The 26,708-nt window shown below is 34.9% G+C and overlaps 1 protein-coding gene across 1 annotated transcript in view; it reads left to right on the top strand.

Moving 5' to 3' along the window:
- The window catches only part of EIF4E (eukaryotic translation initiation factor 4E), a 129,451-nt gene extending 106,396 nt beyond the window's left edge, over positions 1-23,055 (top strand). The window contains exons 3-8 of the mRNA XM_024126591.2: positions 7,424-7,530; positions 14,029-14,124; positions 16,359-16,422; positions 18,107-18,220; positions 19,691-19,830; positions 21,954-23,055. Of these exons, the coding sequence (XP_023982359.1) occupies positions 7,424-7,530; positions 14,029-14,124; positions 16,359-16,422; positions 18,107-18,220; positions 19,691-19,830; positions 21,954-22,068 (636 nt within the window). The 3' untranslated portion in view covers positions 22,069-23,055. The remainder of the gene's footprint in view (positions 1-7,423; positions 7,531-14,028; positions 14,125-16,358; positions 16,423-18,106; positions 18,221-19,690; positions 19,831-21,953) is intronic.
- Positions 23,056-26,708: the final 3,653 nt, after the last annotated feature.

Below are 26,708 nucleotides of genomic sequence, written 5' to 3'. Positions count from 1 at the left end.
AGGCTTTCTGTAGTTGCAGTGAGCGGGGGCTACTCTTCGTTGCGGTGTGCGGGCCTCTCACTGCGGTGCCTCTCCTGTTGCGGAGCACGGGCTCTAGGTGCACAGGCTTAAGTAGTTGTGGCACGCAGGCTCAGTAGTTGTGGCTTGTGGGCTCTAGAGCACAGGCTCAGTAGTTGTGGCGCACGGGCTTAGTTGCTCCGTGGCATGTGGGATCTTCCCGGCCCAGGGCTCGAACCCGTGTCCCCTGCGTTGGCAGGCGGATTCTTAACCACTACACCACCAGGGAAGCCTGGCACTAACATTTTTAAGTGACTTTGGGAATCACTTTTACATATAAAAAATTCAATTACAAATATCAAAGAAAAATATATGGTATTCCAAGCATTGTTCTTTATAATATTTCAGCTTTTTGCATTGATTAAAATACAGTTTGAGATAGAGTAAAACTGTGTTCAACAATTTCCAGAAATACATATAGTATCCATACATATGAAAAGACCCACCTCAATAAAACAAAATAATATTTAATATTTCAAACATTCAGAAGCATATGAATGCATTAGAAAAGGTCTTTAAAAGCTACATAATAAACCAGTAGTTAAATCAGGAGAGGGATCCTAGGTTCCAGTAAGGTCAAAGGTGAGTTTTAAATTTCTGTTGATTTTGTTTGTTTGTTTTTCAAAAATCAAATATATATATATATATTTTTTAGACAGTAAACATCTGTTTTTGCTTTTTTCCAATAGAATACATTTGATCACTTTTTTTTCATAGAGCAGGTTCTTTATTAGTCATCAGTTTTATACAAATCAGTGTATACATGTCAATCCCAATTGCCCAATTCATCACACCACCATTGCCACTGCCCCTGTGGCTTTCCCCCCTTGCTGTCCATACGTTTGTTCTCTACATCTGTGTCTTAATTTCTGCCCCAAAAACTGATTCATCTGTACCATTTTTCTAGGTTCCACATATATGCATTAATATACGATATTTGTTTTTCTCTTTCTGACTGATTTTATTCTGTATGACAGTCTCTAGATCCATCCACATCTCAACAAATGACCCAGTTTCGTTCCTTTTTATGGCTGAGTAATATTCCATTGTATATATGTACCACATCTCCATTATCCATTTGTCTGTCGATGGGCATTTAGGTTGCTTCCATGACCTGGTTATTGTAAATAGTGCTGCAGTGAACATTGGGGTGCATGTGTCTTTTTGAATTGTGGTTTTCTTTTGGTATATGCCCAGTAATGGGATTGCTGGATCATATGGTAATTCTATTTTTAGTTTTTTAAGGAATCTCCATACTGTTGTCCATAGTGGCTGTTTAAATTTACATTCCCACCAACAGTGCAAGAGGGTTCCCTTTTCTCCACACGCTCTCCAGCATTTGTTGTTTGTAGATTTTCTGATGATGTCCATTCTAACTGGTGTGAGGTGATACCTCATTGTAGTTTTGATTTTGTATTTCTCTAATAATTAGTGATGTTGGGCAGCTTTTCATGTGCTTCTTGGCCTTCTGTATGTCTTCTTTGGAGAAATGTCTATTTAGGTCTTCTGCCCATTTTTGGATTGCGTTGTTTGTTTTTTTAATATTGAGCTGCAAGAGCTGTTTCTATATTTTGGAGATTAATCCTTTGTCCGTTGATTCGTTTGCAAATATTTTCTCCCATTCTGAGGGTTGTCTTTATTTTGTTTATGGTTTCCTTTGCTGTGCAAAAGCTTTTAAGTTTTATTAGGTCCCATTTGTTCTTTTTGCTTTTATTTCCATTACTCTAGGAGTTGGATCAAAAAAGGTCTTGCTGTGATTTATGTCAAAGAGTGTTCTTCCTACGTTTTCCTCCAAGAGTTTTATAGTGTCCGGTCTTCGATTTAGGTCTCTAATCCATTTTGAGTTTATTCTTGTGCATGGTGTTAGGGAGTGTTCTAATTTCATTCTTTTACATGTAGCTGTCCAGTTTTCCCAGCACCACTTATTGAAGAGATTGTCTTTTCTCCATTGTATATCCTTGCCTCCTTTGTCGTAGATTAGTTGACCATAGGTAAACCCACGCATGATTCCTCCAGCTCCGTTTTTTTCCCTCAAGACTGCTTTGGCTATTCGGGGTCTTTTGTGTCTCCCTACAAATTTTAAGATTTTTTGTTCTAGTTCCGTTAAAAATGCCATTGGTAATTTGATAGGGATTGCATTGAATCTGTAGGTTGCTTTGGGTAGTATAGTCATTTGCACAATATTGAGTCTTCCAATCCAAGAACATGCTATATCTCTCCATCTCTTGGTATCAACTTTAATTTCTTTCATCAGTGTCTTACAGTTCTCTGCATACAGGTCTTTTGTCTCCCTAGGTAGGTTTATTCCTAGGTATTTTATTCTTTTTGTTGCAGTGGTAAATGGGAGTGTTTCCTGAATTTCTCTTTCAGATTTTTCATCATTAGTGTATAGGAATGCAAGAGATTTCTGTGCATTAATTTTGTATTCTGCAACTTTACCAAATTTCTCTATCTATAGTATCATGTCATCTGCACACAGTGACAGTTTTACTTCTGCTTTTCCAATTTGTATTCCTTTTATTTCTTTTTCTTCTCTGGTTGCCGGGGCTAGGACTTCCAAAACTATGTTGAATAATAGTGAGAGTGGACATCCTTGTCTCGTTCCTGATCTTAGAGGAAATGCTTTCAGTTTTTCACCATTGAGAATGATGTTTGCTGTCGGTTTGTCATATATGGCCTTTATTAACCTTGAGATATATTCCCTCTATGCCCACTTTCTGGAGAGTTTTTATCATAAATGGGTGTTGAAAGAAAGGTTTTTCTGCATCTATTGAGATGATCATATGGTTTTAATTCTTCAGTTTGTTTATATGGTGTATCACATTGATTGATTTGCGTATATGGAAGAATCCTTGTATCCCTGAGGTAAATCCCACTTGATCATGGTGTATGATGCTTTTAATGTGGTGTTGGATTCTGTTGCTTGTATTTTGTTGAGGATTTTTGCATCTGTATTCATCAGTGCTATTGGTCTGTAATTTTCGTTTTTTGTAGTATCTTTGTCTGGTTTTGGTATCAGGGTGATTGTGGCCTCATAGAATGAGTTTGGGAGTGTTCCTTCCTCTGCAATTTTTTGGAAGAGTTTGAGAAGTATGGTTGTTAGCTCTTCTCTAAATATTTGATAGAATTCACCTGTGAAGCCATCTGGTCCTGGGATTTTGTTTGTTGGGAGATTTTTAATCACAGTTTCAATTTCAGTGCTTGTGATTGGTCTGTTCATATTTTCTATTTCTTCCTGGTTCAGTCTTGGAAGGTTATACCTTTCTAAGAATTAGTCCATTTCTTCCAGGTTGTCTGTTTTATTGGCATAGAATTGCTTGTAGTTGCTTGTAGTAGTCTCTTAGGATGCTTTGTATTTCTGCAGTGTCTGTTGTCACTTCTCCTTTTTCATTTCTAATTTTATTGATTTGAGTCCTCTCCCTCTTTTTCTTTTTCTTTTTCTTTTTTTTTTTTTTTTTTTGCGGTATGCCGGCCTCTCACTGTTGTGGCCTCTCGTTGCGGAGCACAGGCCCCGGACGCGCAGGCTCAGTGGCCATGGTTCATGGGCCCAGCTGCTCCGCAGCATGTGGGATCTTCCTGGACTGGGGCACGAACCCGTGTCCCCTGCATTGGCAGGCGGACTCTCAACCACTGGGCCACCAGGGAAGCCCATCCCTCTGTTTCTTGATGAGTCTGGCTAATGGTTTATCAATTTTGTTTATCTTCTCAAAGAACCAGCTTTTAGTTTTTGATCAGTTGTTTATATCTGGAACTCAGTTGAGAGATTTGGGTTAAAGATGTAGGTTTGGGATTTATCACCATAGAGGAAGTAACTGGAACTATAAGAGGTGATCACTCATATCTAGTTTAAGAGAACAAAATTTGAATATTATAACAATATGAGTTATCTTTTTTTTTTTTTTTTTTTTTTTTTTTTTTTTTTTTTTTTTTTTTCCCCCGTACACAGGCCTCTCACCGTTGTGGTCTCTCACGCCATGGAGCACAGGCTCTGGACCCACAGGCTCAGCGGCCATGGCCCACGGGCCCAGCTGCTCCGCAGCACGTGGGTTCCCCTCGGACCGGGGCACGAACCCATGTCCCCTGCATCGGCAGGCGGACTTTCAGCCACTGCACCACCAGGGAAGCCCCTAGAACTGCTTTTGCTGCATCCCATAGGTTTTGGATTGTCGTGTTTTCATTGTCATTTGTCTCTAGATATTTTTTGATTTTCTCTTTGATTTCTTCAGTGATCTCTTGGTGTATTGTTTGTCTCCATGTGTTTGTGGTTTTTTATGTGTTTTTCCCTCTGTCATTCATTTCTGATATCTTAGCTGTGTCATGTTGGATCTAGTTCCCTGACCCCAGATTAAACCCGGGACCCTTGCATTAGGAGTGCAGAGTCTTATCCAGTGGACCACCAGGGAAGTCCCCTCCTAGGCACTGAATTCAATGTTGACAGTTTTTTCCCTTCAGCACAAGAATGTTATTCTGTTGTCTGATGGCTTCCATAATTTCTTTTGAGAAGTTAGCAGTTATTCTTATTGTTCCTTTGAAAGTAATGTGTATGGGTCTTTTTAAAATTTTTCTTCCTAACTGCTTTTAATATTGCCTCCTTTAGTTTTCAGTAGTTTGAGTCTAATGTGCTCAGGTGTAGTTTTTTCTTTCTTTTAAAAAAATTTTTTTTTGAGGTGGGACCATTTTTAAAGTCTTTATTCAATTTGTTACAATACTGCTTTTTTTTTGTTTTGGTTTCTTGGCCATGAGGTGTGTGAGATCTTAGCTCCCTGAGCAGGGATTGAACCCACACCCCCTACATTGGAAGGTGAAGTCCTAACCACTGGACCGCCAGGGAAATCCCCCAGTTGTAGTTTTGTTTGTATTTATACTGCTTGGAGTTCCCTTAGTTTTTTTAATCTGACTTGAGTCCTTCATGTAATTTGGTAAATTTTGGTTATTCTTTCTTTCTGTATTCCTTCTGTCCCATTCTCTCTTATCTTGTCCTTGAACTTTTTAACCATCTTGACATTTCTTACTATCTACTTTCCCCTCCTCTGTGATTATTTGAATATTTTCTATTGACCTTTGAAGTTCACCAGTCCTACATTCTGCTGAGTCGAGTTTCTTGTTATTCAATAAGCTCTCAATTGCAGACATTGTAGTTGGCAGTTCGCTAATGTCTATTTGATTCTTTTTAAGAATTGATTTCAATTCCCTTTTCAAATACTCCTGTTTTTTCTATCCTTTTTCCACATCTTCTATTTTATTTATTTATTTGTTTGTTCATTTGTTTATATTTTTGGCCATACTATGTGGCTTGTGGGATCTTAGTTCCCTGAGTAGGGATCGGATCCAGCCCTGGTGGTGAAAGCACCAAGTCTTAACCACTGGACCACCAGGGAATTCCCTCCATCTTCTATTTTACCATAGTAATCATAGTTATTAAGACTTTGTCTGCTAACTCTGTTATCTGGATCATGTATTTGTTATCTGGATGTCTTTCTATGGACAGTTTAATCTCTTGATCATTAGTTGCTATAAAAAATTTTCTTTGCATGTCTAATAATGTTTGATTGTTTGCTAGGTATTGTAGATAATGTTCATAAAGGCTCACGGTTCTGTTATTTTCCTCCAGAGTATAGAGTCTGTTTCTTGGGGGCAGTTAAATTATTTATCAGTAGATTACCTTGATCCTGTCAGGGATTAGTTTTAGGATTTGTTAGGCATATGTATTTCACTTGATACCTAGGACATGGCCTTTCTAGGATTTCATCTGAAAGTTGAGGATTTTCAGCCATCCACTCTGGCTGGGTCTGAACTGGTCTTCCTAATGCTGTTCAGGCTCTGAAGTCTTGGCTCAGCTGTTCCCTGCTAGGCTACCCGGAGTTGCACTCTGAACATCTCTGTTTAGGAGTCACAGCCAAGGACTTTAGGGATTTTTACATAGATATTTGAGGCTCACTCCTCTGCAGCTCACTTTTCTCTAGTACCCTGTCCCCCAAACCCACCTGCCTTGTCAGTCCCTAACAGTTGGCTATTTTCTCTGTTCACTTAGACTGCCTCTATCTGGAGACCATCATTAATTTTAAGCTAGTACAGTAAGGAATGGCATTTGGTAATGATCATCTATTTGAAGATGCAAATTGATTGTGATGAGGAAATGCTGGTAAAAATGATTGGTGCTCTGGTGCTATTAGGCATTGGCTACTCTGTGTAAATTTTAGGGCCTTAACTACTCTGTGTAAACATTTAAATTTATTCAGTTATCAAGCCAGTAAGTTCCTATTGGTGTAGCGTTGTGATCATTGGCATTACGGTTGTGAGCAAAATCAAGATAATGCCCTTGCTATGAGTGACTTCATAGGCTAGTAAAAAGTACTTACTGGAGGTGTCTTGTTGATATGAAAAATGTATTTTATTTTGTAAAATGTGTATCACCTGTCTGCTCCTGAAGTCTTTTTTTTAGATCATACATCTCTGATTTACAGAATGTTGTTAATGTGAACATATATCTGTATTGTTTTGCTAGTTGGTTTTAAATCTGATATCCAAACCCTTGTTGCAGTGCCGTCCTTTTTTGTATCAGCTTTTGTTTCAGCTTCTGGTCCCTTTTCTTAGCTATCTGTTGATACCAATTTACAGTGGGGTGAAGATTTACATGGATTAATGTGGAGAACACTTATTATTCCCAGCCTGCTTTTTTCCCTGACATTCTTAGATGACAGTTATGTCTAGCCTAGAAGAATTTAAGTTCAAGCCAATGTCCAGCTTTTTTGCTTAGGGCCAATTGAAAATGACAGAAGTTGCTGAACTTTGTCACCATGTATAATAACAATGTAACATGAAAGCAAGGAGCTGTGTAGTATTGCCTTGATCACTTTATAAAGATTTTTGTGTTTGTGTCATTGTGATATAGTTAATATACTCTCCAGACTTTAGTTGTATCTCCCCCACTCCCACTATGCACCACTCCAGCTATGCACCGTGTTTGGTATGTTAAGAAAGGTACTTGATTTTTCCAACTTTTTTCCATGGTCTCTAACAATCTTATATTAAAATGTGTAAGTGGAAGATAACAACATACAAAATTATTATTATTATGTTTTTAAATTTGAGAAACCTTTTGCTCGTAATGAAGAGATGCTAGAATGAAGAGTCTGGTGCTTAGAGTTTGATCTGTGGTCTGTTTTATCCAATGCTTCTGCTGTTAATTCATTCTCCTTAAATAAATGGACAATATTGGTTCAAATTTATTTAGAGTATTGCTGTCATAGGAATTAATTTTTCACAGCATTGTGAATTAACTGTATTTCAATAAAAATTTAAAAGTAAAGAAATTTCTTATTCCTTCATTTTAAAAAGTTCATAATGTTTCATTATTTTCCACTAGGAAACCACCCCTACTCCTAATCCCCCACCTACAGAAGAAGAGAAAACAGAATCTAATCAGGAGGTTGCTAACCCAGAACACTATATTAAACATCCTTTACAGAACAGGTAAGCTTTCTGACACATAGGTGTTCTGACTTAGGCAGCAAGGTAAATGGTGAATGGGACAGATTTGGAGGGAAAAGTTAGATGAGACTAGTTTTAGATAGGTGAAGGATTCCGTTTTCATTTGGATGACCCATGTCTAGCAAGCAGTTTTATGTGTGAATCTTGAGCTCAGATAGTAGAACTTTGAAAGAGTGGTTTGAAATTCATTGGTACTTGATGGTAATTGAAACCACAGTAGTAAATGAGTTCTCACAACAGAGGCTTGGAATATTAGCACATAGGGGATTTTTTTGAGTAAGAATGCCTATGAAGAGAACAGTCTTGTGGTTGCCAAGTGGGAGGGGTGTGGGGGAGGGATGGGCTGGGAGTTTGGGATTAGCAGATGCAAACTGGTGTATCTAGAAAGGATAAACAGCAAGGTCATACTGTATGGCATAGGGAACTATGTTCAATATCCTGTGATAAACCATAATGGAAAAGAATATGAAAAAGAATATATATATATGTATAACTGAGTCATTTTGCTGTATAGCAGAAATTAACATAACATTGTAAATCAACTGTACTTCAGTAAAATTAAAAAGAATGCCTTTGAAGAGTATAGACATATAAACTGTAAAAACTAAGAAAGAGTGCTCGGTCATGGTAACCAAGCAGATGGTTTATTTTAAGGACAAGATAAGCATATTTGCCACAGAAAGGTCAAATGTTCATTGGATTGAACAGTAAGTCCTTGCTAACATTGGAGAAGGTTTAGTAGAGCAGGTGATGGAAAAAGATTGGCATAGTTTGACGAGTGAATAGAAAGTATACAAATGTATAGAGCAGGAATAGGCAATTTGAAGTTGGTCTGTGAAGGAGAAAAGAGAGCTAGGGGATATGGAGTCTGGAGATTGGTTGGTTGTATTTAAGAGAAGTTAGGTGAGGAAAAGAGGAGAGTTTAGGATGAGTTAGGTTTTCATAGTTACTGTGTAGTAGTTTAATAGTTCAGTATATGGTTTTTCCTCTCTACCCTATTGCTTCCCAGTATGTTTGTGTTTTTTTTACTTAATTGTCTTTCTGGCTTACATGATGAAAATTAACACACATTCACTGAGAGCTGATGGTGGGAAGAAAATGGCAACTCAGAAACATTGTAAGAATCTGGAGGAAAGTAAATTGGAATTAACTTTTGAGGATCTTTAATTCCTTTCTTTAAAGGAATTAACTTCTGAGGATCTTCAGTTCCTTTCATTCCCCCCACTCCCAGGCCTTTTACTCTCTTTACCTTAAAGATCCCACGAGACTGTCTATAATTTAGTTTCATTTATCTGAAAAATGTGTTGTCCCTTTATGTCCCTTTATTTTTTTATCATTTCTTCGTTATCATGGTAGACCTATTGAAATAATAGTCCAAACACATTCAGTAGTTTTTTCATAGGAGACCTGTGGTTCAGCAGTTCTCTAGACAATGGGAATTGTCAGCTCGTGAGTGAGATGTCAAAGGTCAAATAGTCCATAAAGGGTAAAAATTCTTCCTCAGGAAAGCATTGTGCCAAGGTAATAGTTGAACAGTTGATTAGTGGCAATTTCATTTAGCTAACCTAGCAGCAGTACCAAAACTTTTAAAGTATGTTTTTTCGTCTTTTCAGTGGTATATAAAAAGCTAGCTCTGTCTTCTGCCTGTGAACACAGTTCTTAGTGTTGCTGTTTTGTGGGGAGAAGTAATCAAAGCATGTATCCCTCATAGCTTAAGTGAAATCTGAGAAGAGATTCCTGTCCTGTCAGTGAACAAACTGATTAAATCCTAAAATGAAGTTTGTGAGGATTTCAATTTCTCTTATCAATTCTATTTCTTGTGTAAAATAATATCATATGGAAAACTATTTTAAGACATTTTTGGTTTCAATTTTGGTAGTTTCTTCATTATTTACTTCTTGTAAATATTGCAGAATTATGTTTTCTTTTTTAAAAAACCACTATAATTATTATAAGAAAGATTAAATCATTGGGGTACAAAGTATATAAAGTAAAAGTTCTCTGCTTTTTTCTGATACCTTCTTCCCCATTTTGCTTTTCTCCATTCCCCAGAATAGTCAGTGTTAAAAATTTGGTTTGTATTTTTCCAAAACCTTTCAATATGCATATATATACTTTTTTTATATAGATGGCCATACTGTTGAGTTTTTTTGTTTGTATATGCAGGTTTTGACTCATTGTTTTAAACCACTGCCTTGTATTAAATGAATATATAGTTATGTATTTTATCAGGCTTACATTAATGTGTATATAGAATTTTTTTCTATTTACAAACAGTGCTATAACATATACGTCCTTATATATTTTTTTTGCAGTGTGTGAATATATCTAGGGTAAAATTTCAGAGTTCTTAGGTCAAAGACTACCCTTAACTACCTTTGTAGATATTGCCAAATTATCCTCCTTTGTCAGCTTAGACTCTTAACGGTTTAAGAGTTACTGGTTTCTACATCCTTGCCAATACCATCAATCTTAAATTTCATTGCCTGTCAGATTGGTTCTAGTCTGATTTGTGAAAAGTGTCTTATTGTTTTAAATTTGCATTTCTTTTATTGAAATTTCAAAACATTTTTGTTGAAAACAATTGCTTATTTGTGTTTTTACCTGTGAGCAGTCTGTTCAGTTCTTTTGCCTATTATTTTCTTTTGGGTTATCTTCTCAAGTTTATTTCCAAGCATTGTGTATTAGGGATGTTGACCCATTCAAGGGGGAGATTAGGTTGAAAATGCATTTCCAAATCATTTGTCTTTTAACATTGTCTAAGGATTTATGTTATTTTAGAGGTTTTTGATTTTCATGTAATCAAATACCAGCTTTCTTCCATGGTTTCTGGGTTTCATGTCAGTCTTAGGAGAATTTTACTCACACAGCTATCCTATTTAATAGCTGCCTAGCAGTCTCTTGCAAGTATTATATTATATATATTATATTTTATTCAAATCTTACTTCTTTGGGCTCATGACCCCTTTACATTCTTAAAAATTATTGAGGATTCCACAGTGCTTTGGTTATGTAGATTTTTATCTATTTTCATTTGCTATATTAGAAAATAAACATTTAAAAATGTAAATGTAAAGGTTTAAAAACATGCATTAACATTGCATGTTAATGTAAATAATTTTTATGAAAAAAATTTATTCAAAATAAAAAATACGTAGTGGGAAGAATACATTAAAAATACATAGTGGGAAGTATTTTTGTAAATCTTTTTAAGTGCCTGACTTAATAGAAGTCAGCTGGATTTTCATAGTTGCTTCTGCATTGCCTTTGGAGATAAGTTGTTTCAGAGAAAGTATGAGAATAAAATACGACCTCAGACAGGTACATGGTTGGAAAAGGGAGGGGAAATTTTAATAGCCTTTTAAGATAATTAATGACTGTCTCCTTCCTTTGATGCTAGGTTTCTTATATGTTAGTTGCATTGTAGAATCTGAAACCATATCCAAGAACTTTTTCTACTCTGTTACATTAAAATCCATTCGTCTGTTTTGCATTTGGAATGTATCCTTCACCCATGCACACCACTGGTCATTTGGAAAATATTGGTTCAGTGAGTTTGCAGATCTTCCAAATATTGGCACTTTTCATTATATGATATCAAAACAATAACATTATTATCACTACCTAAACTCATCAGAAATATCGTCAAGTTTTATTAAGTTGTTAAGCTCACAGTGACACATGCAGACTTTCCAAAATTCTGATTTTCTCCTGAAAGCTCAAATTTTAGCAGCTGGCTGAGTCTGTTCATTTTTCAAGAAATAATCATGGTTGATCAGCCAATCTTCTTCCAAGTAAAAGTGGTGTTCTTTGAAAAAGTAACTAGTTCACCTCACAACTCAGTTGCCTAAGCATTGTATTGATATTTGGTATGCAGAAATATTTTTTGTGCAGAAAAAGACATGTACACAGAATGAAATTTAATGAAACCAGTAGTTTTTACTGCTGGTTTCCATTCAGTGGCATTCTTAACTGAAACTGACATTATTACTGTGAGAGTTGGTGATAATAAAGGATACAGTGACTACTAGTACAAATTGGTGCCACTGTATAATTCTTGCTATGTACAGCACCAGTAGGTTTACCAGCCGTTGCTTTTGAATCATCAGTGTAAATATCAACACAGTGAAAAATAAAATGTCTTAGCATTTTTATGAAATAGTTTTTACTCATCAGCACCCCTTGAAAGGGCCTTAGGATCCCCTAGGGGCCTGTAAACCACATTTTGAGAACTGTTGGTAGGCACTTAAGATGTTTCCAAAATTTTCCAAAATTAAGAACATTCCTGTACAAACATTTTTGCTTAGTTATCCAATTATTTTCTTAGGATATATCTTTATATGTTTAATGGCTGAATGCAATTTTTTTTTAAAGATGGAATTAAAATTTATTATTTTATTATTTTTAATTGAGGTGTAACAGTTTCAGATGTACAACATGATTCAGTAATTGTATGTAGTGTGAAATGATCTCAGTAAGTAACATCTGTCACAATACATATTTATAAATTTTTTTTTCTTGTGTTGAGAACTTTTAAGATTTAGTCCCTTAGCAACTTTCAAATTTGCAATGCAGTATTATCACCATGTTGTACTTTACATCCCCATGACTTATTTACTTTACAACTGGAAGTATGTATCATTTGACCCCCTTCATGCATTCCTCCACCCTTGTGCTCTGGGAACCACCAACCTGTTCTCCGTATCAGTGAGCTTGGGGTGGTTTTTTGGGGGGGTAGTTTGTTTTTTTAAAATTTTTTTTAAGATTGCACATATCAGCGAGATCATACAGTATTTGTTTTTCCTGTCTAGTGTCTGATGTATTTAACTTAGCACAAAGTCCTCAGGGTCCATCCATGTTGCAAACAGCAAGATTTCCTTCATTTTTATGATGGAATAATCCATTGAAAATGTATATATAGATATACACCATATTTTCCTTATTCATGCCTTGATGGACACTTAAGTTGCTTCCATGTCTTTGCTTATCATGGGGGTGCACATATCTTTTTCAAGTTAGTGTTTTCATTTTCTTCTGATAAATGCCCAGAAGTAGAATTGCTGGATCCAGTGGTAGTTCTATTTTTAAATTTTTAAGGAAAGACTGAATTAATTTTAGAAATCCAGAGTACAATACTTGACACTGTGTGTGTATGTTTAATAGTTTTTCTGCCTCTGCTTTTGAAAAAAAAAAATTTTTCCGTGATAATGGGTTGGCAAATACAAATTATCAAGTAGGTGCTGAAATGCATCTCATTTTTATGTCTGAGATTATCAAGCATTAACCATAAAGTTATGAAATATATGTCCACTTGGAAACCTGTCTTCAGACAACATTTTTATCAATGAGTAAGTGAAATTCCCTTAGAGGTGGTATAGTAGTTCAGAAAATACAATTTTACTAAAGATGAATCACATTGGGGTGATAGTATTTAAGCATAACTTTTATGTGACATGAGTTTGTCTTCAAAGTATTAGAATAAAACTTTCTTAGACAAAGTATATACGGATATATAGAAACTGGTATGCATTATTTCAGAATATATCTGTGGTAACATTACTCAATGAATCCCTTTATTATATTCACATTTGAATGAGTTCCCCACCTCATTCCTAGTGCTCTCATTTCTCTCCTTTTGTTTCTCTGTAAATTCAGCTTCCCTTTTCCCCACTTACCTTTCCAGTTAAGTGCTCCCGGTCTGTTTTTCTTAAATAACTGTGCTTAATTATCTCTATCATAGCACTTAGGACATTGTAATTGTCTCTGTACAACATTTCTGTGAATTCCCTGTGGGATGAGCCTCAGTGGATCTCTAAGTATAGCAGAGAATCTGTTACATAGTAGGTACAAAACACATACTTTTCATTTTATTTATCTATTTATTTATTTTTTAGCCGCGCCCCCCGGCTTGCAGGATCTCAGTTCCCCAAAGCCCCAAATCCTAACCATTAGGCCACCAGGGAACTCCAAAAATACATACTTTTTAAATGAAAGAAATAGAGAAAACTACTCATTTGCTACTATAAATAAAATTTTTATTTATTTTTAATTGTGGTAAAACACATATATAAAATTTACTATCTTAACCATTTTTAAATGTACAGTTCAATAGTGTTAAGTACACCCCCATTGTTGTGCAGCCAGTCTCCCGGAACTCTCTTTATCTTGCAGAAAAACTTAAACTCTACCCCTTAAGCAACAACTCTCCATTCCCCTTCCCTTTTAGCCCCTGGCAACCACCATTCTACTTTACTACCCTAGGTGCCTCATACAAGTGGATTATACAGTATTTGTCTTCTTTGGTGGACTCTTTTCACTTTCCTTCCTTTTTAAGGCTGTCTAATATTCCACACTACATTTTGTTCATTCATCTGACAATAGACACTTCCCCCTTTTGGCTGTTGTGAATAATGCTGCTTTGAACATGGATGTAAAGCTACCTCTTTTTTTTTTTTTTTGACACTGACTTTCTGTTTTTAGATGGGCACTCTGGTTTTTTAAAAATGATAAAAGCAAAACTTGGCAAGCAAACCTTCGGCTGATCTCTAAGTTTGATACTGTTGAAGACTTTTGGGCGTAAGTAACCATTCATTTTAGGATGTTTGTTGTCTTACTAGTTGTGTAATTTTTCATTTTAAGTTGCATTCACAAAATGAAGGGTAAGGTGTGAACAGTTAATATTCACCTTTTTGTTTGTCCATCTTCTCACAACTGTTTGAATTGGTGATTATTCCTCATCAGTATTAGAAAGCTTCTGTCTTGTCGTCTTTTAGCTCTGCCTATTCTCTATTCTTTGTCCTGAGATCTCTTTCGTTGAGAATCCTTTATTGTTCCTAGAATTTCCAACAACTTTTAGGAGCTTGTCCCCTTTCTTGGTTGCCTAGATACATTTGCCCTATTCTTAGGTATTCCAGAGCCTTCTTAGGCCCTCATTTCTGCAGATTCTTTCCAGTATAATATATGGATTTCCTGTGATAGAGATTCCAAGATTTCAAAGACTGAACTGCTCATAATTCAGGGTTTGTCAAAGAATGACAATATCTCTGATGATAGTTTATTAATTTCATTATACTTCATGATCAACATCAAGAATAGTTGAAATATTTTTGAGATTTTGTTTCAGATTTAGCCAGAAGTTAAGATTTCAGCATCTTAAATCTTTGCATGACTTCAAAATATAATTTAAAATGATAAAGTTCTTTTCAGGATGTTTTGGAATATTGATTATTTAAAAACAAAGTTGATTTAGTATGTCTTGTTTGCTTGAAAAATGTGTGGGGAGAAACTACTTGAGAACATGAAAGATACAACTTGTTGAAAACATTTTTAAGAGCTGTAAATTACCTAGCAGTTATCTAAGTATTCTAATTTGTTCAGCTGGTGTATTTTGGATCATATCAGTGATGTGATTCTTATGTTTTAATGTTAACTCCCTGAGTGTAGCACACAGACTAACAGGTTGGGATTAGAAAATTTATGCATGTAATGTATACTTCCTCCAGGGCAGAAACAATTTTCTGTATATTTCTAGTGCTTTGCCCATATTAGGCATTTAGTATGCATTTGAATCACTGAAAACAAAGCATAGAATAATTAGAGAAAACTGTATATTGAGACCATTTTGAGTGGTCACTTTTAATTGAAAACATTGTTTAAGAAATTTTTTAAAATTTAATTTAGATATTTCACTAGCCTGAAGGTAGAAGCCTAGATCATTTGATCTCCTGAAGTCTATCACAGCAAAATTGTTATAAAACTGGCAACAGAGTAAGAATGCTTTGCCTGTTTCCAATATTTTATACAGAAGTGATGATCTTAGCTATATGACTAGTGACCATGGATGGTGTTATTATCCTTAGTTAGATATTACTATTTGGGAAGTAGTTTAAAAATACAGATTCTATGGTTCCATCCTATATTTAAGGAATTAAAATCTCAAGAAGTAGGGTAAGGAACTTTTAAATTTTTTTCTTAGTTGCTATTTTAATAAATTTATTTATTTTTGGCTGCGTTGGGTCTTGCTGTGCGTGGGCTTTCTCTAATTGTGGTGAGCGGGGCCTACTCTTAGTTGCGTTGCGTGGGCTTCTCTTGTTGCGGAGCATGGGCTCTAGACAGGCGGGCTTCAGTAATTGTGGCACACGGGCTCAGTAGTTGTGGCTCATGGGCTTAATTGCTCCGTGGCACGTGGGATCTTCCCGGACCAGGGCTCGAACCTGTGTCCCCTGCATTGGCAGGCGGATTCTTAACCACTGCGCCACCAGGGAAGTCCTGTCTTGTTTTTAAAAGCTCCCCAAAAGATTATTATGCTGACTTAAACTAGTAATGGTGTGTGGTGTTTGGGAACCATTGATCTGTTCCGCTCTTGGATACTTTCAAGGATAATAATCTTGGCTTATTTTAGTCATGCAATCCTGATGGTCAGGGATTTTGTCTTGCTTTCTCTTGATTTGTCTTCTTGTGTGTTTAAAACTGCTTATTAGCCTCACGGTTTCTTTCATCTACTTAAAGCCACCTCATACCTCTCTTTTCAGTTTCTTGTATATACATATGTATGTATTAAGTTAACTAATACATCAAAATTGTCAGAATAAAATTATTAAAAATATTTTCTTGAAAATCATCAGATGTTGATTCTTGAAGCTGACTGTTACTAAGATCTCTTTGGTCCATTTCAGAAATTTACTTCATGGGGGCGGGAAGTAAACATGAGTTTTTATCTTATTTTTATCATATTCTCTGAATGTATATGTATGCACCTAAACTTTGCATTACATATGCTATGTTTATAATTGTTCTTTTCTTTTATCTAGTCTGTACAACCATATCCAGTTGTCTAGTAATTTAATGCCTGGCTGTGACTACTCACTTTTTAAGGTATGTTTAATTGGTGATTTCATATATTTATTGTAAGACTGGACCATTCAGGTATTCATTAAAAAATCTTGCCATAAACTTAGGAATAGTTAATGTTGTGATGCTTGGAGAATAATTAAATTAGCTTTACCAGGTTTTAGCATAAATATATTTTGCCCTATTTTAGTATAAAAATTGGGTTGGCCAAAAAGTGCCTCTTTGGTAAAAATAAAAGACACATTTTTTTAAGTAAAAATAAAAGACACATTTAATTTAGTTAAAACATGTTTTAAAGTAATAGAACTACATTTGAAGCCCCGTAATTCATAGGTCTAGTTGTCTAGTTAAATTAGCATTGTTCTGTTTTGCCCTTCATCAAAAAGGTCTAGTGTTTTTCTTCTCTAATTGTATTTATTCAAGGCATGTTTTTCATTTTCTCCAAGAACTTTATTGAACAACGTATTCAGCCTTTGGTGTGGTTGGTGGTGGTTCATTTAGCTTGCCCAGGATCTCTCCCGTTCCACATTATTGTACAGTATCCACTTTTCATCATCTGTCACAATTTGTTTTAAAAACGCAACATTTTCATTACGTTTAAGTAGAGAATTGCATGCTTGAATACGTTCAAGAAGGTTTTTTCCACTTATGTGGAACCTAAACATCAAAGCGATTCATATAACCAAGCTGGTGCAAATGATTGTCAACGCTTGATTTTGATATTTTGAGTATGTTGGCTCTCTCCTGTGTGGTATTACGTTGGTTCTCAGTTAATGTCTCGATTTGATTGCTATCAACTTCAACTGGTCTGCCTGACCATGGAGCATCGTCCAGCGAGAAATCTCCAGCACAAAACTTTGCAAACCACTTTAGACACGTTCAGTCAGTCACAGCACCTTCTCCATACACTGCACAAATCTTTTTTTTGCATTTCAGTTGCATTTTTACCTTTCTTGAAATAATAAAGCCGAAAATGTTGCTTTTTTTCTTCCATCTTCAATATTAATGGCTACATGAAAATTCACCAATTCTGATAAGTCTATTTTTAAATGCACACTGATATGACAGCTGTCACATACAATCTAACAAAATTGTTTTGAATGAAGTTAAAGACAACTGAGTGCTACTAGATCCATCTTACGGAAAAAACCAAACGAACCTTTTGGCCAACCCAGTTATTGAAATTAAGTGGGAGTCAGACTGTATGGGCACATACTGTGATTGATTTTGAGGAGAACTTTGATAATCCAAATGGATCATCCAATCTGTTTCTTCTTTATATATTTGAGTAGACTGAAGTCCAGAGTTTGTCAGGAATTCTTAACCTGGAGTGTGTGGGTCCTTGAGATATTTATGAGTTTTGTCAGCTGGTAGTGGGTGGGACAGTCATCAGCTCTCTGAAATTGTGTAAGTTTTTAATATATTTTCTAGGTATAGAAATGTATATAGCTTCTCAAAGGTATCTGTTACTCAGAATGTTTTAGAGCCTCCAAATTAAGTGAAACCCAAGGTTTGATAGTTAATAAGTACCCACGTCAGGACTCTAATTTTGCTTTGAGTCTTGTGTGCTTTTTTCCCCACTACATCAATTAACAGTTTTATGGGTATAAAGTAAATAGTTAATAGGGTTGTTGCTTGCTGTTTCTAGTGATGATCTCAAGTTAAAGTAACAATATTGTCTCATATTGTTGTCTCCCTAACCTTGTAGGATGGTATTGAGCCTATGTGGGAAGATGAGAAAAACAAACGAGGAGGACGATGGCTAATTACATTGAACAAACAGCAGAGACGAAGTGACCTCGATCGCTTTTGGCTAGAGACAGTAAGGTTTTAAAATTATAAAGCTGTTTTGGAATACTAAAACTTAACTTACGTTACATTTTACATTGGTTACTTAATTCAAGACGAGATAAGGATTTCCACTCTAGCTAAGCCAGCACTTAATTTTGTTCTGTCTTGTGAATCTTGTATACTTCCTACATACTAGTACAGTGAAACTCCCTACCACATACTACACATCCAGAAAGTGATTGGCAGTTGACTCACCTTCCAGAATAAGGTCATCCTGGTCATTTCATTATGTTCAAAATTATAGAACCTCTCACATTTTGTATGATGTAAGTTTTTTTACAGTCCTCTTAGAGTATTGCTCTGTATACTAAACTTTTTAGATCAATGAAGGAGACAGTGAAATTGTAGCTTGATATCATTCAGCTTATATGTTGTGATGTAACTTGGAACTTTTGGCTTCATATGACATTTATTAAATATGAGATAATAGGCATTTTCTCTAGTGAAAGTTTTCAAACCCCAAGCTTTTAGGAGCAGGGATTATAGTCTCTTTTGTATCCCTATCACTTGACAGTGTCTGGTTTATAGTTAGCCCTTACTAAGTTGAGCAATAATAAATATTTCAGTGAATAGCTTTTTAAAGAAGAAACCTAATTTTGTGGGAATTCCCTGGCAGTGCAGTGGTTAAGACTCCCGGCTCTCAATGCAGGGGGCCCGGATTCAATACCTGGTCAGGGAACTAGTTCCCACACGCATGCCGCAACTAAGAGTTCGCATGCTGCAACTAAGGAGCTGGCAAGATGCAACTAGGGAGCCCGAGAACTGCAACTAAGGAGCCCGCTGGCCGCAACTAAGACCCGGTGCAACCAAATAAATAAATAAATAAGTTTTTTAAAAAAAGAAACAATTTTGCTTTTGGGAGAGATGATCAGTAATTACCATTTTAGAATTCTTTATTAAAAAGTCATTTCAGTTTTGCAGGATGACAAGTTCTGGAGATTGTTGGTGGTACAATGTGAATATACTTAATGCCACTGAACCGTACACTTAAAAATGGTTAATATGGTAAATTTTATGTCATGTATTTACTACAGTTTTTTTAAAAGTTAGAAAATGTTAATGAAAAACAAGAACGAGGCAATTAAGCAGCTTTTTCAGTTATTCCATTAATATTTGTTTGCTGGCAAGTATAAGCAGCAGCAGAGCAAAGTGAATATTAATAAAATAATTCACCTTTTATGTTCCCTGACATCAGTTGCCCAATTTGCTGAAAAAGTTAACAAAACTGATCATGTTCTTGGTATTAAAGAATCAAATTAACAAATTTTTTAAAGGCCAGGACAAAAAACTATATATATAAATATAATTTAGGCATTCAGAAAGTCGACTCTTGATTTAAAAACTGTTTTTCAGTTTTGTATATATACAAATATTTGAGACATTTGCAGCTTAATAAGCTGTTTATCATCTATTGAATGTGATTTGGGTTTTTTCTTTTAAGCTGCTGTGCCTTATTGGAGAGTCTTTTGATGACTACAGTGATGATGTATGTGGAGCTGTGGTTAATGTTAGAGCTAAAGGTGATAAAATAGCAATATGGACTACTGAATGTGAAAACAGAGAAGCTGTTACACATATAGGGTAAGTTTTGCTTTTTGTGTGCTTCTTTTAAAATAGATAACTAAAAGCAGAAGTACTTTTTAAATAAAAAGTATTTATGTAGATCATTATTTTCCTTGTTTTCATGAACACTTATAATCTTGAACTCCTGTGTATTGGTATTCAGTGTCTTACTCATATTTTTTTCACTTCTGTAAAATTTCTTTTTCCTAGCAATGGGGTATATAATCACTGTTTTAGCATGTAACATTTTATTATTTAGCATATGAGAATATGTCTTTTTTTGCCCTACTTTAAAACCATAATGCTAATGTATAATACTCAATAATTTGGTGAATATTGGCATTTGCCATTGAAGTTTAAGTGACAGTAGCTTGGTTTTGTCCATATTTAAAACCCATGTATAAATTTTAAAACATTTTTTTGGCAAATATTACTATTTGCAAAAGTTGCCTGTCGTCATCGTCGTCGTCGTCCCCCCCGCCCCGGCAAATGTCAGTCAGTGTTAACTAGGATTTTCTTTTTACTATATTTAAATTAGTAAAAATGGACTTTAAATTTTATGTTAAAATTAAGTACCAGTCATAAGTCACAATATGTTTGGTTTGCCTCTTTGCATGTTGATTTTTCAAACATTATGAATTCTCCTGTGAACATAATTCCTTTCTGGATTAAAAGGTGTGGGGATTTTCCAGGTTTCATTCTCCATGGGGTTTCTTATAAGAGAAGGTTGATTGTTGATTTGTCACCATATTTCTGATCTTTCTGTCAGCCTTAAAACTTACTGACTGTGGGGGTCTCCTGTTTCTTTGAAAATGTGTTAAAGAAACTAAGTACAAACTTCTTTCCTCGGAAAGTTTTTTATTTGTGTCAATATTAAACATTTTTGAAATCTCTGTAAAACTTTTGGCCTCACTTTTTCAAGGAAAAATTTTCACCCTTTTAAGTTGCATGGCTCAGTGCTCTTTCTTTCTGGCATTTTTAGTGATTAAGTGTAATTGAAGGTAATACATTATATCCTAATATAAATCTGATAATAGTTATAATTTTAGTTATCATAAAATTATTTTTAAATACCCTATTTGAAGGAGGAAAGTAGTAAAATCTTCTGAAGGGTAGAGTATGAATAAAATTTCCTGGTGTCATACTGCCAGAGTATTTAGCTCCATGAAAATGTATATCTCTTTATTTTTGTTTCATTTTGGTGCCTATTTTTAAAATATTGCTATTTTTTCTCAGATACCAGATTCCTAACTTGACCTGTGATGGTCTCATAAGATTGTATGATGATCTGTCCCCAATTTTACCTTGTCAGCCTTATCTCATATTTACCTTTCTTGTGAGCTGTAGCCACACAGCCTTATTTTTGTTCCTTGGCCTTCAGATGTGCTTCACTCTCTTAGCATTTGTACTTTGACCTCATGAGTTTTTAAAAGGAGAGATTTCTCTGATTTCAAAGAGGAGATTAGATCCTCCTTGTTAATAATATCACAGCCCCTGTGCTTACCCTCTTTGATACTCATCATATTTGTTCTTAAAGTAGAGTCACATCTTATTTGAAAATTAGGTTGTAGAGTTAATATATAAGGCAGAAATCATGTTATGTTCTAAATTATCTTTAAAATATCATAAATCGCCTTCACAGTGTTTAATTTTTGTGTGTGCATTCTTGTCGGTAATAGGTAAGGTAAATGTAATTGCAGTAACATACAATATTTATTAAGGTTTATATGTAAAATATAATTGAAGCATTTTAGATCAGAAAATTAAAACGTGCATGTAATTGATTTTGAACACATTAATTATGTATGTGATACAGCTCCACCATATGTATTTGTGATTGTTTGTAAATAATCAAATACTCTAAACTATAAACACTGTGAGCCTAGAGACTGTCCTTGCTTTGTTTAATTTACTGATAATTATCACTACCTGATACATAGTAGACTCTCAAATATTGGTTAAGTGATTAACCAAGATTGTTGTGAAAACGAAGAGTAAATTTTGCTAAAAGGAAAAAGGTGTGCAGTTTCCTATTTCACTCTCTAGGTATTATATTTTAATGTAAAGAGTAATAATACTGGATTTGGGGTGTATGTTTGAATAAAAATTAATAGCTACTTTTCTTCTTTTTCATCTTCTAGGAGGGTATACAAGGAACGGTTAGGACTTCCTCCAAAGATAGTGATTGGTTATCAGTCCCATGCAGACACAGCTACTAAGAGCGGCTCCACCACTAAAAATAGGTTTGTTGTTTAAGAAGACACCTTCTGAGTATTCTCATAGGAGACTGCGTCAAGCAGTCGAGATTTGGGAGCTGAACCAAAGCCTCTTCAAAAGCAGAGTGAACTGCATTTAAATTTGATTTCCATCTAAATGTTGCTAAGATATAAGAGAAGTCTCATTCGCCTTTGTCTTGTACTTCTGTGTTCATTTTTTTTTTTTTTTTTTTTTTTTTTTAATTTTGGCTAGAGTGTCCGCTATCCCAATCAAAGAATTACAGTACACATCGTCCCCAGAATCCATAAATGTGTTCCTGGCCCACTCTGTAATAGCTTAAAAGAATTAACGATTACAAACACATTTGACCCATCTACAATATTAAAGAAAAGAATTTGCATTTCTATACCTTACGAGAGAATGATTCTGTTTATGTTCCATTGTATACAGGAGCATATTTTGCTGGTTTGAAAGAGTATGATGCATACAGTTTTCTAACAATTTTCTTTGTTTCTTTTTACAGCATTGTCTGTGCTGTACTCTTGCTGATGGCAGCTAGATTTTAATTTATTTGTTTCCCTACTTGATAACATTAGTGATTCTGATTTCAGTTTTTCATTTGTTTTGCTTTTGTTTTTTTCCTCATGTAACATTGGTGAAGGATCCAGGAATATGACACAAAGGTGGAATAAACATTAATTTTGTGCATTCTTTGGTAATTTTTTTGTTTTTTTTTGTAACTACAAAGCTTTGCTACAAATTTATGCATTTCATTCAAATCAGTGATCTATGTTTGTGTGATTTCCTAAACATAATTGTGGATTATAAAAAATGTAACATCATAATTACATTCCTAATTAGAATTAGTATGTCTGTTTTTGTATCTTTATGCTGTATTTTAACACTTTGTTATACTTAGGTTATTTTGCTTTGGTTAAAAAATGGCTCAAGTAGAAAAGCGGTCCCATTCATATTAAGACAGTGTACAAAACTGTAAATAAAATGTGTACAGTGAATTGTCTTTTAGACAACTAGATTTGTCCTTCCTTTTATTTCTCCATCTCTATAGAAGGAATTTGTACTTCTTATTGCAAGGCAGTCTCTATGGTGTCTTCTCTTGTAGTGTCTTCCACGTGAATAGCGTAAGTTTGGAGCATTAGTTTGATTATTACGTTTATTTTAATTTTTAATAAATTGAATAGGTAGCATCATATATATATGGAATTAAATTGATGTGGCTTTTTTTTTTTTTAAATAAAGTAAGAGGCACAGTCCTTCAGTCTTAGGTAAATAATGTACTCTTAATATGTTAAAACTCATGAGAATTGCGACCTTGGTGCATCACCATTTGATTGATAGGAATAGCAGTTGTAAAACTTTTTGCTGAATTGAGACATTATTTTTCAAGTGTCCAAATGACACCATAGGGAAAGAGTTACAGGTGGTGGGGGGCGTATGCATTAAGAATTTTGTTAGTGTTGCTGTCTAAATAGAACTAGAATAAACAGGTTATGAATGCTTGTATTTATACTGATGAATTGGTGTAGTATAGATTTATGTAAACTTGAAAACTTGATCTACTCTTTATAGGCATCATTTGAAAGCAAATTTGAAAACAGTTTGTTTATAATAATTGTATGTTTCAGATCCCGTAAAATGAAATATGGCTATATTGTAGACAAAAGGGTAAGTTGAACTGTAGGTAGAATGAGAACCATTAATTGAGAGGAAATTTTGTCTTTAGATGGTGATTATGAATTAATCATTTTAAAGCTGCTAAGTTTGACAAAAATCCTATATAAAATAAACATGAAATTAATAGTATTGATTTTATTGAGGAATTTAAAACAGTTTAAAGGGTACCACAAGCTACCATCTGAGTACTCGCAATACCACAAACATCCCTTGTTCAGTATTCTAGAAATAACTGAGTCTTTTGTGTTTATAATCTCAATATACTGTACCTAGTAATATCTGTTGTTTAAGGTTGGGTGATTGTTTAAGGTGATTTATTGTCTTTGTTGATATACGTAGTTGTGAGCACTTCAAGAGCTTGCTTAAAAGTGACCGTGGAGGTGGGTGGTGTGTGGGCAATGGGTGGCATTGGAGGAATATATCTATCAGAAATTAATGCTTAATTTCCTTAGTTCTAGGATGCAGTCCATTTTAAGAAGTATCAGCTTTGGCGGGTAGAGGAGGAATAATGCATTAAATGTACACAGTTCTAAAGTTTTAAAAATCCTAATTTATAGCATTTGATTGTCCTCATTATTACCATCTGAGAATCACATTCGGTTTTAAGTCTTTTTCCCAGTATGGGTGGGGAGGAATGATTCTGAGTTACTTTTGGCAAATGCCACTTAAGTACCACAATGACTTGCAAATTTCCTAACTTTATTAGCGTCTTTTCTAAATATAAGATTAGATTGTACATGATTTTCTAAGTTACTTTTCCCTCTCTAACAGGATATTATAAATAAATATATTTTCATAGTAGATTATTAAAATAATCTTTAATGGGTAAATAGTAGTTCATTGTAGGGATGTGCCCTATTTCATTTAACCAATTTTGTTAATAATTTCAGTTCTACAGAAGGATTTGAGGCATACTATGTAAGAATCAAAAAGTTAAAATCCTTACTTAGTACTTATGTGCCAGGCAGTGTTCTAAGCACTTCACATGCACTTTAACCTGCACAATAATCCTTCGATGTAGGTGCTGTTATCCCCCTTTTACAGATGAAGAAACAGAAGCAGTGAGGATTTAAGTCGCTTTGTATGGATTTGAATCCTGGAAATTTGGTTTCGGAGGTCCTGTAAAGCACATTATACAGTCTCAGTGGTATAGAGCCTACCTGATGGGCTATAGTAAATTGCACCAGATTGTAGTAAGTTTATAGGTCAGGACATTTTAAATTTTACTTCCTTTGGTAATGAAACGTATAATAGATGGAGCGTCCCCTGAGGCCACTCTGTTCATAGTCAGCTAAACTAATCATTTGGGGTTTTTTGAGAACGTGGAGACAAAGGTAGGTATAGGAGTTTAGAGGTGCATAGATTAAGTGAATATTTTCGTATACAGTTTTAAGTGTCTATATCCTGTTATCTTCTAAGATAAATGGCAAAATAAAGCAAAGTTTTCAAGTTGAGCTGAGATTCTTAAATGCTGAAGGTTGCATTCAAAAGTATAATTTTAATTTTCTAAGGCAGTGTGACAATGTGATGTTTTACATTTTAAAATTAAAACAAGTTAATGACAAGTCTCTGTGCTACTTTTTATCTCTTGTTATGGATTGTCTTCATTATTGAGTAGAGGTAAAAAAGAGCTGAATTTTCTCACTCAGAGTTAGACCTTCTGGGCAAATGCAAAATTTCAGGTCAGATTGACGTTAAAAAACAAAACCCTAGGTCAGTGCTATCTGGTGTCTCTCTGGACCAGTATAGAAATTAAAGAATGTATAGAAACTTCTACGGAAATTTGATATTGCTGTGACATTAAAGTATGTGATCATTTCTCTACTAACAGATTTTTTAAAATATATTTGTGACAAGACAAATATATTTAAAAAATATATTTGTGACAATTTGGGGTTTAAAAGTGGTCCTTCATCACATATAATTTGAGAGACACTACTCTTAGGTTTTTTTCCTCAGTAGCCAAGACCAGCTCATTTGCCCATCAGTCTCTAAAAACAACCAGCTTACTATCTCTTCACTCCTCATCTCACAACTAATGGACTTGGTGTCAAAGTTTCAGCCCTAGTCTGTAGTGTCTTTCAATAATACTTTCTGGTACCTTGCTTATTGTGAACTTCAGAGTAGAAATTCATAGTACCTTGGATAGTTTTAGACTTTAATAGTCGTGTGATTATTTCTTCCACTGCTAGAAACAAAAAAAAAATGAAATTGTGGGCATGAGATCATATGTGCTATGTCTTTCCCAATTCAGAGGAACCAGTTTCCACATTTTAATCTTGCCCCCTTTTCTTTTACTTCAGAACTTACAAATTCCTCAGTTTTGCATGGAAGTTGTATACCTACATTTCCTCCAAAAAAATACATATTGAGTACCTCCGTTTACTGTGCTCTAGGTGCTGGGGTATACAGCAGAAAACAAAAGACTGGTCCCTGCTCTAAAATTTTAAAAGCAGACATCTATTCAGAATAATAGAATCTTTCCACAGGGTTCTGCAAATAGTTTATGTTATTGAAATAGAAACTCCTAGGGTTTCTGTTACTGGGGATTAGTAGTCTAGAGGTAAATATAAAATGAAGTTGTTTGCTCTGAACACCCTTCCAGCTCTAACATTGAGTCTAAAAAGATCACACTATATAGGAGGACTCGACCAAACCCTCACATGTAAATTACAGCTTTTGCAAGACTTAATTTCTACTTTATATTACTGAAATCTGTATGAGTGTCCAAGTAAAGTTTTGTGGGTGTGGCTCTTTTTTGGTTATGAGATTGTACTTTTAAAAAATTTCATCCTTTATTTAACATACTTTTGAATTTGTTGAAGCATTTTAAATGATTGTGTCTGTATTGGTGTGGTTTTTTTTTTTTTTTTTTTTTTTTTGTGGTATGCGGGCCTCTCACTGTTGTGGCCTCTCCCGTTGCGGAGCACAGGCTCCGGACGCGCAGGCCCAGCGGCCACAGCTCACGGGCCCAGCTGCTCCAC

This window comes from Physeter macrocephalus, chromosome 7, assembly GCF_002837175.3.
Source record: "Physeter macrocephalus isolate SW-GA chromosome 7, ASM283717v5, whole genome shotgun sequence".
NCBI classification, from domain to species: domain Eukaryota; kingdom Metazoa; phylum Chordata; class Mammalia; order Artiodactyla; family Physeteridae; genus Physeter; species Physeter macrocephalus.
The sequence above is the reverse complement of the archived record's forward strand: the minus strand, read 5'-3'. Positions and strand labels throughout refer to the sequence as shown.